Here is a 14,534-nt window from a genome sequence, read left to right on the forward strand (position 1 = left end):
TGGGTCAGTCCTCAGCCAAACGCTAATGGTGACATACCTGCCTCTGGCTTTGTGACTGCCCTTTCAACGTGGCCACGTGGAAATTACGTTTCTATATTATTTAAATCACCTTTCTATTATTATCTGTAAATTACTTTCCTATTATTATTTGTTAATCACTTTTCTATTATTATTTGTTAAATAAACCTTATCATTATCAAACGTGACTCAGAATGATTAATGTAAACGGCTCATCGTTTGTCCTTTAATAATTCCCATTACAGATGGCGACGAGATGTTTTTTAACCGATGGGTGTCGAGGTCGGCCGCCAAACGGACTCTGCAGAAAGGGTGAATCCTGGAATTCCGGGGGAGCGCTGTCTCGAGGCTCCTCCGTGCGGGGAGAGAACCAGCTGCGCCGTCCGCTTGGCTGTCACCTCCGGCATGAACCTTGGGGACGCGTGATGAGGAACACTCGGTGAGCTGTTGACATTCTGATTTCTGTTTAAAACATTTTTTGTTTTAAATTTATAATTAGAGGTCTAAACTAGAACATGGTGCCGGTCAGAGCTATTTTTTAAATGTATATTACTATGTGCTCTGTAGTGGTTATTTTTTTCATTGTATTGGTGTATTACTGTGCTTGGTAGACTGGCGATGGTTTTTTCTATAGTTTCTCAATCTTGGTACGTCCCGAATGTATTAGGCAGGGATTAGGCTCGTGCCTTATAGACGGGGTGCGGGGGCCTACCACGAGTATAATAAAATATGTTGACGACGAGAAGAATTATGGGGTATTTTTTTTAATTAGGTTAATATATATTTTAGAGCGATGGGGGTCGAGTTGGCCGCGAGCCGAGGCGCTATGCGGGCAGGTTGAAATCTTGGGTTTCAGGGAAAGCGCTTTCTTCTCCTCAATACTCCCCCGCACATGGGAAGGGAGTGAGGAACCGCCTGCTAGCGTCCGTTTGGCTGCCAACTACGGCTAGAATCCATGGGAGCGCGTGGGGGAGATATTCGGTGAGGATTCTGTTTAAAAGCGGTTATGTATAAAGTAGCCATTCTGTTTAAAAGCGGTTATTTATAAAGGGGCCATTCTGTTTAAAAGCGGTTATGTATAAAGTAGCCATTCTGTTTAAAAGCGTTTTTTGTTTCTATCTATAAAGTAATTATGCGAGTGGGGTATTGAATATAGGATAATGTGTGTAACCCCCCTGTGTTTCCTTGAGTACTGGGATTTAAGGGGTATGTTCTGGTAATTATCGAGAATTGCATGTGTAAGGTGTACTGTGGAATATGATGGGAATTACAGGAGTTCATGCGTAATTATCGAGAATTGATGATTCACTATTTAGTATGGGTTCGAGTCCCTGTGATCTAGTATCACTAAAGTTACAGTGCACTGTTTTTGGGTTATCACAAAGAGGCGGGAAGAGGGTCCGTGCGTGAGGATACCAAGAACAGGTGCTGGGTTGTGGGTTCGAGTCCCTGTGATCTAGTATCACTAAAGCGTGGGTTATCTTTTTTGTGCAAGATTAATTTCTATCACCTATCTGGTCAAACTGCAGTTTTTCTGAAAGGAAATAGGATAGGGCGGCGTGAGGTACGCTGTTTACAGAGCTTTTTATCTCCGAGTGCTCAGGAGGAACCAATTTTTGGGGGCCACATAATTTATTTTTTGTTTGTTTTTGTTTGTTTTGTGTTTACCTAGAAAATGGAAAATGTGGACAGTTTAGAGGGGCCAGAAAGGGGGGCCTGTGGGGTCATGACGGGAGAAGCTAAGAATCTGTTTTCTGTCTTTTCTCCCAAGGTGTGCCCGGGGCTGGATTTTGGGCTCGGTGTCTTTCCGTGTGCGTCACCGCCACCGGCCGTCCCGTCTCCTATCAGCTGGTCTCGCCGGCGACCATCAACTCCGGTGCGCCGGGCATTGGTATAAAGACTGTGCCTATAAGGAGGTGTTCGAGGGGAAAAAAGCACAATGGCGTGCGGAGGTGCAGGACGGGACGGGCCCACAGCGCATTGGCTGGACGCACGGCGGGGAGACATCGACCTGAGCTCAGGCAAAGTATAGCGCACACTCACATGCACGCACACAGATCGATAGAGATACAGGTACAGCAATATATTAAGGCCATGTGAACAAATCACTGACAATGGGCCTTCTGAAATTTGTATTAGTAGCTCCAAAGTGATCATAAAGTGTATAGGGTTTAGGTATACCTTTGAGACTGGGATTTAAATACATTTCAATATATACCCTGTTTTGAATCAACATAAAAAAAATAAAAAAAAGAGAGCAGCCATAAAGGCACAAATATGGGTAATTATTTTTATTAAATGCAGGATAGAATAGAAACAAGTGCATGTCGAATGTGTTGTCGTTATACAGCACAAATACAGTAGGCCTACAGTGGGAATACATGTGGCAAACATAGTGAGTCTATGGAGAGCGGTCTATAGTGAGAGTTTAGAGGGAGATGACACTGGGTCTAAAAGGACTTATGTGCGCTATCATACAAGTAGTGTAACGTATGTTGTTTTACTTCCTACTGCCGGAGAAATTGGGCTGCTAAATGAGGATTAGAGATCAGTAACGTTTTGGTGGTGTTCGTTCAGTGATAACAACATTGGCTAAATAGCTAACAAAATGAATACAACGTATAGCGTGGTTAACGACACAGGATAACGTTAAAACAAGTGCATGCATGAGTGTTTACAATAAGCGGGTGGTCAAAGGACTGACATAACGGGTAGATTGCCTGCACACCACGGGGCACACAGGGGTTCCGCGAGATGCCTGATGGGAATGTTTCTTTAAGAACAACTATTGAACTAAACAAATAGTCTATCTAGTGCTTCATGTGTATACAATAAGTGCTTAATCTAATAACATGAACTAAAAAAGAAGTCGATCAAAATGTCTTCACACGTTTCGTAAAGTTATTATAGGAACTTTATCAACTTAACGTCCGCGGCAGGCGTCATTGCTTTTACCAACAGGGTTTCCAACATTTCCACTGAGCAGTCGCATTTGACGTCACTCCGGGGTCCTATGACTATCTCCGTTACAGAGCTGGCGCGGCTCTGGTTCGTTATCGTTTACAAGGGAATACAAAGCGGCTGTCGTGATAATCACACAACAATACTTCCGGTCCGGTCGGTGGGCTTCAAAATAAAAGTCTAGAACACCGGAAAATAAGTTTATTTTGTACAGCGTTTTCCTCCACGAGTACTCGAGTACATCATGTGATCAATCGATCTGGATTATTTTTGCCCATCCCTAGTTTATCCTGTGCTGAAGTCTCCATTCCAATAGAGATAGTGTATATTATTTTGACAATCACAATTAACAATGTAGACATCATTATCAACATCAGCTCACATATTTAAGTAGTGCATTCTTAGGTGGTATTTGAAAGACACTTTACTATTCAATTTACTTATGTTCAGTGGGCAGTTATTCCAATGATTGATGGCACGATGAACAACAGTCCTCTTTAAAGACCTTTGGATACAGAGGACTATACTGCTGCACAATAATCTAGGTGACATCCTAGCCTTAATTGATAAAGTATCAGTAATCGAATTACCTATATCTGACCATCACTGTGTATTTAACAGAGACAAAAAAGGATGGAGGGGAAGTATTGTATGAGAGTGCGCTGTCATCAGATATCAACGTAGTATGTGCGTTTCTCTTTAAGAGAAGCACACATTAGCCAGTCAAAACAATTTGCTATAAGGCCATAAGTCACATTGTTGTGGGATCCGTTTTATTTTCCTTGTAGGCAGCCATAATAGTGATTTCAGCCAATCCTCAGGGTAATGGTGTTGCAACTCCTTCCACGTCGTATGTGTGTATTAAACTGTCTTGCCCCTCCATTTAAAACCGGGGTATTACTCTATCTTTAATGCAGAGTGGGTTTTTATTTTTTGTCTTTAATTTTTTGTTTGGTTTGTCCAGTTCTATTCATATCTGATTTGGCATAGTATGGAATTTTGCCATAACAATGACTGAATGGAGTGTATTCTGATTTATGGAGTGATAAAAAGAGATATCCAAAATCCCCTTTGGCACTTCAGAATACGTTTTTTTTATTATTAATTCTTTATTTTCTTTCTCTCTCTTTAATCTTATTCGTATGTCACAGGAGTGCACGTGATTGTGTTCAGTTGTGTTTGAGCCATGTACTGATAACATTACAAGTTATTGCTCATATTATATTATAAATCTCCCATAACAATAAGTATCAGAAAGAACAAGATCATCTAAGAATGATTCGTTATTAAAAGATTTAGAATTCCTCCTTAAAACCAGTCTTGTGCTTCTTACACAGACTGTGGGGCAATGGTCACTTATGCCTAGGTCAAAAACCTCAGTTGTATTTGAGCTATGTACTGATGGTTTTTTTTCTTTCTTTTTCTGTGGTGGGGTCTCGCTGAACGGTCTCTTCACTCTCCTTGCGGTCCGGGCACCCGTCTCTGACCAAGAGGAGGACGCGCAGAGGACCACTGTCTGTACCAGGCTTCTGCAGTTACAGCGGTGACACATGGACAGTACTCCGTGACCATTAGCCGAGACAAAGATCTGTGAGACGGTTTCCAGCAGACCTGTTCCATCAGGGCCACAACCAAGGGCCTGAGTGGGGGGACCGACTACAGCTGGTTTCTGTGAAAGTAAGCTGTCCCAATCTGCTCCAGAACTAGAAGGCAGAGGGCCTATCGGCTAGTGAACGATGGGGCGCTAAGACCATCAACCGACAGCTGACTCCAGTCTGATAGGATCAGTGGTCCTGAGATAAAGATCTTAGAGACAGTTTCCAGCAGGTCTAAGCCATTCACCGGACAGGCTCCTTGCATCGGAGGGGAGGATCATCAGGACCGAGCCACGGCATACATGGACTGCAGAGGGGGGTGCTTGGACCAGCGACCGGGGGAGGGAGAAGAGACCGTTTCCGGGATGAGGCAAGTTTTACCCACAATGCTTAGGTTTGAACCACAATACATGCAGATATTACAGTATCGTCCTAAAAGATGTTAGGTAATGATGTAATGAACTTTCTTTGATTCAGGTGGAGATTTTTTAATGTGTTGTGCATTGCAATAGTAACCAGTTATTTTTTCATTCTTTGTGAGGAGTCTGCAAATTGTTTTTGTTTTGTTTTGGCTATCTCCCGGAGAATGCAGTCACGTGTATTCTGTTTTCGCTATGAGTTTTGTGAGAATGTTTTTGTCTTCTAGTAATGCACCCAGTGTTATATTTCGTGAGCGCAGTCTATCTTGCAAGGTACTGCCCTGTTTTTTCTTTTTGTGATTTCAATTTTTCAGCTTGGTGGTGGGTGCCTTGCCCAGAGCCGGGACACTGTGTTGTGCTGGAGACAACCTGTTTACCTGTCATCCGTCATCATTCATTGTGGATTTCGTTATCCCTCTAGTGACTGTTTTTTAGATAATAAAAATAGTTTTTTGCTGGGTTGTTATAATCTGCGTTTGAATGATAATATTTTTTGTTGTCTTTATGAAATGATAATGATTGTGATTAATAATTATCAAAAGGAGGGAACTGTCGTGGAAATATTATCATGTCATTATGGTTTTATCATTTTACAGACTGTTACACTAGGATCTGCGTAATGTGTGTGTGTCTCTTTAAAGGACACACAGAGTATTCTGTTATAAAGCCCAGCCATAACCCAAGGTTAGAGAATTCCCATTACACTGGTTAATGTGTGCATGTCTCTTTAACATCTTAGTCATAACAGAGTTGTTGTCTGTTTCTAGTTTCTGAGAAAACCATTCTGCTTACCTTAAGTCATCATATCTGATATATTGTTATGTCTGGCAACTGTGTATTTGACAGGCATGTGGACAGCGTTCTGGGTCAGTCCTCAGCCAAACGCTAATGGTGACATACCTGCCTCTGGCTTTGTGACTGCCCTTTCAACGTGGCCACGTGGAAATTACATTTCTATATTATTTAAATCACCTTTCTATTATTATCTGTAAATTACTTTCCTATTATTATTTGTTAATCACTTTTCTATTATTATTTGTTAAATAAACCTTATCATTATCAAACGTGACTCAGAATGATTAATGTAAACGGCTCATCGTTTGTCCTTTAATAATTCCCATTACACTATCAAAACCCATTGCTTTTAGCTTGTCAATCAGAATGGAGTGATTGACAGTGTCGAAGGCTTTTTATAGGTCCAGCATGACCATGCCGCAGTATTTGCCCACGTCCATCTCTTGTTTGATGTGGTCGTTCAAATAGAGAAGGCATGTGTCAGTGGAGTGGGATGTTCTGAAGCCAGATTGGAATTCGTAGATTAGATTTTTTTCCGCTAGGTACTTTTCAATCTGTTCGTAGACTTTGATTGATTGATTGAAAACTTTATTAACAGATTGCAGAATGGGTACAATACAGTACAGCTCAATACACACAATTGTTAAGGGGATGCAGACCAGAGAAAGACTTTCGTCTTGTTTCCACCAGGGTCCCCCATTTTCAATTCATCAGGACATATATGACATACATGACATACAGATAGTCAGTACTGCTACATCTATACATTTATGACATACCAGATTTGCAAATACAGTACTGTTTGTGATACAGAAGGAGTCAAGAAAAGGGAGTATATACATTTGACGTAGAAACTGTACATTGGAGGAGGTTGGGTGGGGGGGGTTGGGTACACTGGGATATTGACAACCATACTGGGTAATTTACATTGGAGGTGGGGGGGGGGGGGGGGGGGGGCACACTGTATAAACAAGCAAAACTGTACATTGAGGGGGGGGAGACTCTGTACAAACAAACAAAATTGTACATTGGACTATTGACAAAACCATACTAGGTAAATGACTGTACATTGGAGGGGGTTGGGTTAGGATATTTACAGGGGCCAGTGTTGAATTGCAGTCTCCCGTAGGTGTCTCTTGAGAGAGGTTTTGAAAGTGGGTAGTGATCCACATTCCTTTACAGCTTTGGGTAGGGCGTTCCACATTGATGTGGCATAATTGCGAAACGTGTTTAGTCCCTTATTTGAGCCGAATCTGGGTTTAACATGATTTGTGGAGCTCCCTCTGGTGTTGTGATCGTGGTATTCACTGACCTTTGGGAAGTATTTTGCCATGTACATGGGTACCTTGGTCGTGTAGTGTATCTTGTAGACCAGGCCCATTGCAAGTTGCTGTACTCTGTCATCTACTCTAAGCCATCCTAGGTTGTCAAAGTGGGCAGGGGTGAGGTGGGTTCTAGGAGTAAGGTCAAGCAGTAGTCTGACCAGTTTGTTTTGAGATGTTTGTAATTTTGTTTTTAGCGCCTTTGAGGTGCTTTGGTACCATGAGGTGCAAGCATAGTCGTAGTACCCCTGAATGAGTGCTCCTGCCAGAGTCTTCAGGGTATTCTTGTTTACCAGAGAGGAGATCCGGTACAAGAATCGAGTTCGTTGGTTGACTTTTTTTATTACATTGGATGCCATTTTGTCACAGGAGAGATTAGCCTCTAGGATGGAACCCAGGTAGGTAATTTCATCTTTCCTTGTGACAATATTGTCACCCACTGTAACTGAGAAGCCGTCGGTCTTGCTGAGTTTGTTATTTGAACCGAAGAGAATGGACTCTGTTTTGCCCATGTGTAATGATAGTTTGTTATCAGCGAGCCATATGCAGATTCTGCCTAGTTCCGAGCTGAGGGTTTTTTCAACCTGTAACTTGTTCTTGTCAGAGACCAGCAGGGCTGAGTCGTCCGCAAACAGGAACAAGTTGCAGTCACAAGCTGACGACATGTCATTTGCATAAATTAGGAACAGACAATTTTTTCTATGACTTTCGAGATGGAGGTAAGAATAGAAACAGGGCGGTAGTTGCCTGGGTCTAATTTACTGCCCTTTTTGTGCAGAGGGGTCACTCTCGCAATTTTGAAGTCCTTGGGGACGTGTCCCTGTTTTATGGAGAGGTTTATTATGTGTGTGATGACTGGGGTGATGGCGGCTGCTGAGTCTCTGAGGAATTTGGAGGGGATGTTGTCATGGCCAGTGGCCTTGTTAGGTTGGAGGACGCTCAGTTTTTTGAGTACCTCATCTGTTGTTACCATTTCCAGTTTGAAGTCGTCTTTGCGGACCCCTAGGTTTTTGTAGTAAGCTACTATGTGTTCTACCCCATAATGCCCTGAGTGGGAGGGTAGTTTGTTTACCAGTGTTGTGGCTATGTTTGTGAAGAAAGTGTTTAAGTAATTGGCTACATCTAGCTTGTCTGTGATGAGTGTGTTGTCCGTCTTTATGTTTATGTTTGAGAATCTGCATGCATAAGGGCGGCTACGTGGCGTAGTGGGCAAGGCGCTCACCACGAAATGCTGGAGACGCTGAGCTCGTCAGTTCGAGCCCAGCGCTCCACATTTGCTTTCAGTTTAGCTGGTCGTCCGTACTAATACACATTGGCCGTATTAGGGGGTGGGAAACTGATGGGTGGGGATCGGGCGTTGTGGACAGCGACTCCTACAGGTCGGTTGGTGCGCCTGCGCAGTAGAATCAGGGAGTGTCGGGGGCAGCGTGAGCCTCCCACGCGTTACTCCTCGCCACTGAGAGATCGAGCTGCGCAGGTGAAAAGATGCGACTGCTGTTACCTCAAGTACCGGAGGGGACTTGTGCTATGTATGACTTAGTCCACATTGCAGCCGGCTTGTGGGAGGCAAGAAACAGCGTCCGTGACAGGGGAGGGTTGAATTGGATGATACGAAATTGGGATGGGAGAAAATATAGAAAAATGGGAGAAAAAGTGGATAAAAAAAAAAAAGAGAATCTGCATGCATGAAATGGGCCATGGAGCGCGGCGCTCCCCCCTCCCCTCCTGCACCCAACGGTAAACAGCCACACACAGCACACACAGATAGCTTCAATCGCGGGAGAAAGAAATATCAGATCAACGCAAGATTGGATATATAGAGTCCTTCCCTGGTCTCTGATGTAATGCAAAAAAAATTATCCAATTATGTGATCGCCATTCCAGTTATCCACAGCGATCCTGTCTCTTTATTGGGCATTGCACATGAACGGGCGGGCGGAGACGGTTGTCCAAGCCATCCCTACAAGCGCATGTTTTGCCGGAGTGTTTAGGACCCGCCACCCACGCCGCAGATCGGTAGAGAAAATAAACGACAGTTTCTAATGGAGTGCAATAGCGGCCGAAGGCGTTAAGAGGGCGGTATAAGACCGTCTGCTAGCTCAGACACATTCAGAACAGTATGCACAAGGTGCCCCGCTGAATTATGAATGGCAATAGCGAATAAAAGAAATACCGTGAGAAAAACTTAGATCTACTTTTCCGGCACTCAACCGTCGGGCGACAGAAACATAGTTCTACGTGACCGGCACCCAAAGGGTTAAGCTAAATTAGTTCCTTTCATACTGTGTCGTTTTTAAGAACGCAACAAATGGCCAAGATAAGATCACCTACTATGAGGAATAAGAATTGTGTTAATAACATGTTGTGTATAAAGCTGCATTTTAAATAGGAAAGTAGGAATAGTCAGTGACATCACAGGAGTCAAGACATTGGTGTGAGAATTCTTACCAATCAGGTCAATGTTTTCCATCTCCTTTAAGCCTCTTTGTGTTCTGCTCCCAGAGGTCAAAACATAGCCTACCCAGTAGGGCTATCCTTGACTAAAGAAGTTCGACAAAAAATCGACAAATCTGTAAAACGAGTTTCCCCCACATAGGATCATGCAAAAATAACCTCCTTAAATGTTGTGTTAATTTACCAGAGCGGTGCTAAATGAATGAATGAATGAAAACTTTATTTAACAGATTGCAGAATGGGTACAATACAGTACGGCTCAATACACACAATTGTTAAGGGGATGCAGACCAGAGAAAGACGTGTGTCTTGTTTACATCAGGGTCCCCCATTTTCAATTCATAGTGATAGTCAAACATTAAAAATTATTAATCAACAGTAAAAGGTTTACTTGACTAGGACCAAAACCACTGATAAGTTAAGAGGGGTAAGGGTCAGCCCTTCTACCTACATTGGACCCCTCTGAGGTTGTTCAGTAGGACATCCCATTGTCACCACTGTTCTCCTGTTACCATATTTACACAGCAGCCATTTTGTGGAAAGGAACCCAACCTGAGCATGACACTGAGCAAAATGGCCACCGTGTGAATATGATCAATAGCCTACCTGGTAGTGCTCGTGTGAATATGGTCAATAGCCTACCTGGTAGTGCCCGTGTGAATATGGTCAATAGCCTATACCTGGTATAGTGCTCAGAGGTATACTGGATATGAACATAATGGGTGTGTCCCCGACTAAGGATTTAGATAAGTCAACTATGATTGGCCAAAATTTGCCATCAGTCGACTATTAGTCGACTAAAAGAAATGTGTAATTTTTTTTTTTTTTTTTTTTTATCATTCCATTTGGGCTGTGGGGGGTGCTTAATGTCTGAAGGAGTCGATTGGTCCACTGATGGATACATCTTGATATTTGTCTAGTCTAGTGTGTTCATTAGATGGGTGAAATCCTCTTTCAGTGCCTCTGTGCCTGTTTTCTTAGGCAGTTAGCCTCTGGTATGCGTGCCATTAGCGTTAGCCACGCTTCTAGGCCTCTTTTCTTTTGGAAAGAAAAAAATTTGTTTTTAATTCATTATAAAAAAAAATTTATTCAACTAAGAGGTTGGCAGTCGACTACGGCTCCTTTCGACCGATTAGTCGGCTAATCGACTAATAGGGGTCAGCCCTGTAACTGTTCTTGTGGCTCAATGAGACATTTTCATTCAAGTTCCATCTGGATATTCTTGCTTCCAAGCTGCGACAGAAAATTGGCTTCCTGTACAGAAATAGATCCAGCTTTCCTGTGATTAGTAGAAAGACTCTTAAACTCTTAAACCACTGGACTCCACCATCACTCTGCCCTCAGATTTATTACTGGTGACACATATGATACCCACCACTGTGTCCTTTATGAAAAGGTTGGATGGCCTTCTCTGGTTGAAAGGCATAACTATCATTGGTATTTGTTTATTTTTAAAGCCCTTATTGGTAAACTTCCCCCTTACATCATAACACTGTTGGAATTAAATCTATTCTACACTTTCAAATTACTGTTGGTTCTTTGCTCGGAACTAGGAAAAACTGCTTTTTCCTTTGATGCTTCCAACGCCTGGAATGCCCTTCAACTGACTCTGAAGGTTGTTCCCATTTGCTGCATTTAAAGGTATCATCTCCGACCACTGTGTGTCAATTTGTCTTATTTTTTTATTAATTATTCTTATTTATTGTGCCTATATGTATGAAATTGCTGATAAATTTATTTTGTAAGCTCATCGTTGCTGTAAATCAGGGTAGCCTCAGTGTCTTACGAGTTGAAATAAAGGTTTGAAATTAAATAAAAAATGTATCAAAAACCCAGCCTTGCAGTAAAAGAAAAAGTGAAAAAAATACTGAAATACATAAAAAGGTTTTTAATTTGTACTGAAAAACATATACCATCAAATTTGAGAAAATAATATTGTGATATGCGATATGAATATTGTGATATTATATTTTGCTACCTACAATGGACTGAAGTTATTCAGTAAGGCGTCCCCTGTGCCACCACTGTTCCTGGAGGTCAAAACAGAGCCTATACCTGGAGTGGACCACTCTGAAGTTGTTCAGTAGGACGGCCCGTGTCTCTCTGGCCTGTTCACTTAGGTTCTCATCCTGGAGGATTTCTGATACAAACAGCTCACAGTCTGAGGGGGAGATAAGACAAGATAAGATAAGATATTCCTTTATACCGTCAGCACAGCAATTCTGAGACCATTTGGACCTGTAACTTTTGACCAGTACATGTGACCAAGCCAGAGAACACGTGTCCTTGCTAGGCTACATTTTTATCGCTGGCCTAAATATTAGAGATGCATGCTTGTGAACGGAAGCAGCGGCATCGCCAGACCCTTTTTGAAGCCCACCTTTAAATTATTTTAGCCCCCCTAAAAAGATTTTCCCCATTAGCCGACTTCCCTGTTAGCCAACCTTTTATAAGCTAGCACGGCAAGGTAGTGGTATCATATGAACCTAGACAACCTAAAAGGAGTCCAGCACGTCATGCTAGCTTATTATTATATTAGCCTATTTATATAATACTGCAATTTTGAGACTGTAAAAAGATATGTGTAAACTATAGACTCATCAGTCGCAGTCAACCAGTACCTGCTAAGTTCTAATGGGTCGGACCCTTTAGGTCAACTGGTTGACGCGGCTGTTGCGGAGCAAGAGCTCACGAGTTCAAATATCTCGGTTACATTGGTGGCAGCGGTGGGATTCTGCTTCCTGGTAGTGGGATTGTAGTAGCATGTGAAACCATGAACTAGCAGTGTCACATGGAAGGGGTGGGATCTCAGTGCCTTAACCCCTGGGATGGTGGGCATGGGGACGAAAGATTATCTGGGGGGGGATGTATGTAAACTATAGAATAATCAGTCGCAGTCAACCAGTACCTGCTAACGGGTCGGACCCTTTAGCTCAACTGGTTGACACGGCTGTTGAAGAGCAAGAGCTCACGAGTTCAAATCTCTCGGGTTACATATGTAATGTTTGTAAACATTAGAGTAAAGCGGACCTATTTTCTCATTTACAATGAGATAATAAAGTTCCAAAAAGCTTATTTCTAATCTCCAAATCAGAGTCTAAATTTGTATGACCAAATATTTTCCAATTGGGGCTTTAAATCATCAAGAATGCGGCATTCATTGGCGACAAACCTTTATGATTAGTAACTTTCACCATGACAATTAAATGCTAGGTTACTCACGTCAAAGGGGGGTATTCCGAACTACTGTTGGGCCTGTTTTCAGGATGCCATGGGTGAAACACGTTAGCCTGCCAGTACATCGCTTGCGCTATCCAATTACATTTCTTTATGTCCTGATATTACACAATGCAATGACACATGCAAATATTTGTCCAAAGGTTCGGTCTGACGTCCTGGTGCGACATGCAAATGCTCACATCAGTCTCCATGTGCCTTCGACAGTTTGTCTCGGCACGCCACGGTGAGTGAGATGGCAATCTATGGAAATGTGGTATTCTGTTTGTTATGTTCCCTGTGGTAAAGCCCAAAATGTTCCTCCCATGTAACAAAGACTTCTGTACAGGCTTTGACAGAAGACAGCTTGTTTTCCGGTCTATAGATGTATTTGTGACCCACAACATCAGACACACCAACCACATGTAGTGCATTTACACGTCTGTTTCTGCTGTTCATTTATATACCTTAACCTCCCAGGCCACCCACCACAAATAACCTACCGACTTGTGGGAAACACCAGAAGATATAGGTTTGACTATATTCACAGAGAACGCAGAAAAACAAGGCAAATGTGACAAAGTCAACGGAGGAAAATACATTCAAAAACATTCTCAGCTGACACTATGACCCTTAATATTGGAATCATGTCCTTCCTGGAATTTCTATACTTGTACATGTACAATGACAATGTTAAACTAAAATCACATTATATTGCAGTAACAATAAAAAGGTAAGAGAGAGAAATAGTAACATTACCATCCAAAAGTCTCCTGATGTCATCCGAGATTGTCCCCATGCTGAGTTTGTCCCCTGTATAAAGTTCTGATTTATTACCCAGACATCTGATATTTAAAGTTTTCCGATATTCCAACCTCTTCTCACTTCGTTTTTACACTTAGTGGAGTTGGATGAGGTCGGGCAGACTACACAAACATGACCCCAGTTCTCCTATTGTCAGAGAGCTCACTGTCAGAAAATAAAAGCTGGGCTTCACACAGCACCTGTGTGACCTAGTACTGTTCTAAATCTAAACGTCCGTGTGTGTATCTACATTTGCACAAAATGGGGAGGAGCAGGTGCAAAGATGACAGCTTCCTCAGAGCTTTGCTTTCACTATGACCTGTCTGACGACGGTTTTTAGATTGACAGGAGAGGAAACCCCACTGCCTGAACCACCAGGGTCCCACCACGTAGAGCTGGGTGGCGTGGCCAAAATATAATTTCAACGGTATTTAGGTTTCCAGAACAAAATACAATGTGATATGACTTTCTTTTAAGTCTTTATCTTGTAATACAAGTTGTCATGGTGCCATTTAATTCAAAATTGGCTATTTTTATTTACATTTTTTATAAATACTGCTGGAAAACCTTTTCAATTAACTTAAAAAGATACAGTATGTATTTATTTCTTCTTTTTTATTACAATATGTATATATACAGTATATATATCTTGGACAACGGTACAGTATAAATCTATATCTTTACAAGGATCCATGACATATACTATACCTTCATATTCGGCATACCTCCCAGCCATGGCCATCAACCACGCTACAGGCCGTGATATCATACACAGCAGGTACGTTCTTTACACAGTGGAGATGGACAACATACAGTCCATCTCCAGCAGCAGGAATGGAAATCAGTGACTTGGACATAGATCATAAAATAAGATCATAAAAGCATCATAGAAATACTGCTGGTTATAGCTCGCTATCTACATTGTCTTAAAATTGCAGCTCCTTAATTGA

At 42.1% G+C, this 14,534-nt stretch overlaps 1 protein-coding gene across 1 annotated transcript in view; it reads right to left on the reverse strand.

Annotated features, from left to right (window-relative positions):
- Positions 1 to 13,617, reverse strand: part of skap1 (src kinase associated phosphoprotein 1) — a 59,738-nt gene extending 46,121 nt beyond the window's left edge. Inside the window, exons 1-2 of the mRNA XM_084323046.1 lie at positions 13,540 to 13,617; positions 11,620 to 11,725 (exon numbers count right to left, since the gene is read on the reverse strand). Of these exons, the coding sequence (XP_084179172.1) occupies positions 11,620 to 11,725; positions 13,540 to 13,579 (146 nt within the window). The 5' untranslated portion in view covers positions 13,580 to 13,617. The remainder of the gene's footprint in view (positions 1 to 11,619; positions 11,726 to 13,539) is intronic.
- Between the last annotated feature and the right edge of the window lie 917 nt (positions 13,618 to 14,534).

Source organism: Notolepis coatsorum, assembly GCF_963971535.1.
Source record: "Notolepis coatsorum genome assembly, chromosome: 10".
Classification (NCBI taxonomy): Eukaryota; Metazoa; Chordata; class Actinopteri; order Aulopiformes; family Paralepididae; genus Notolepis; species Notolepis coatsorum.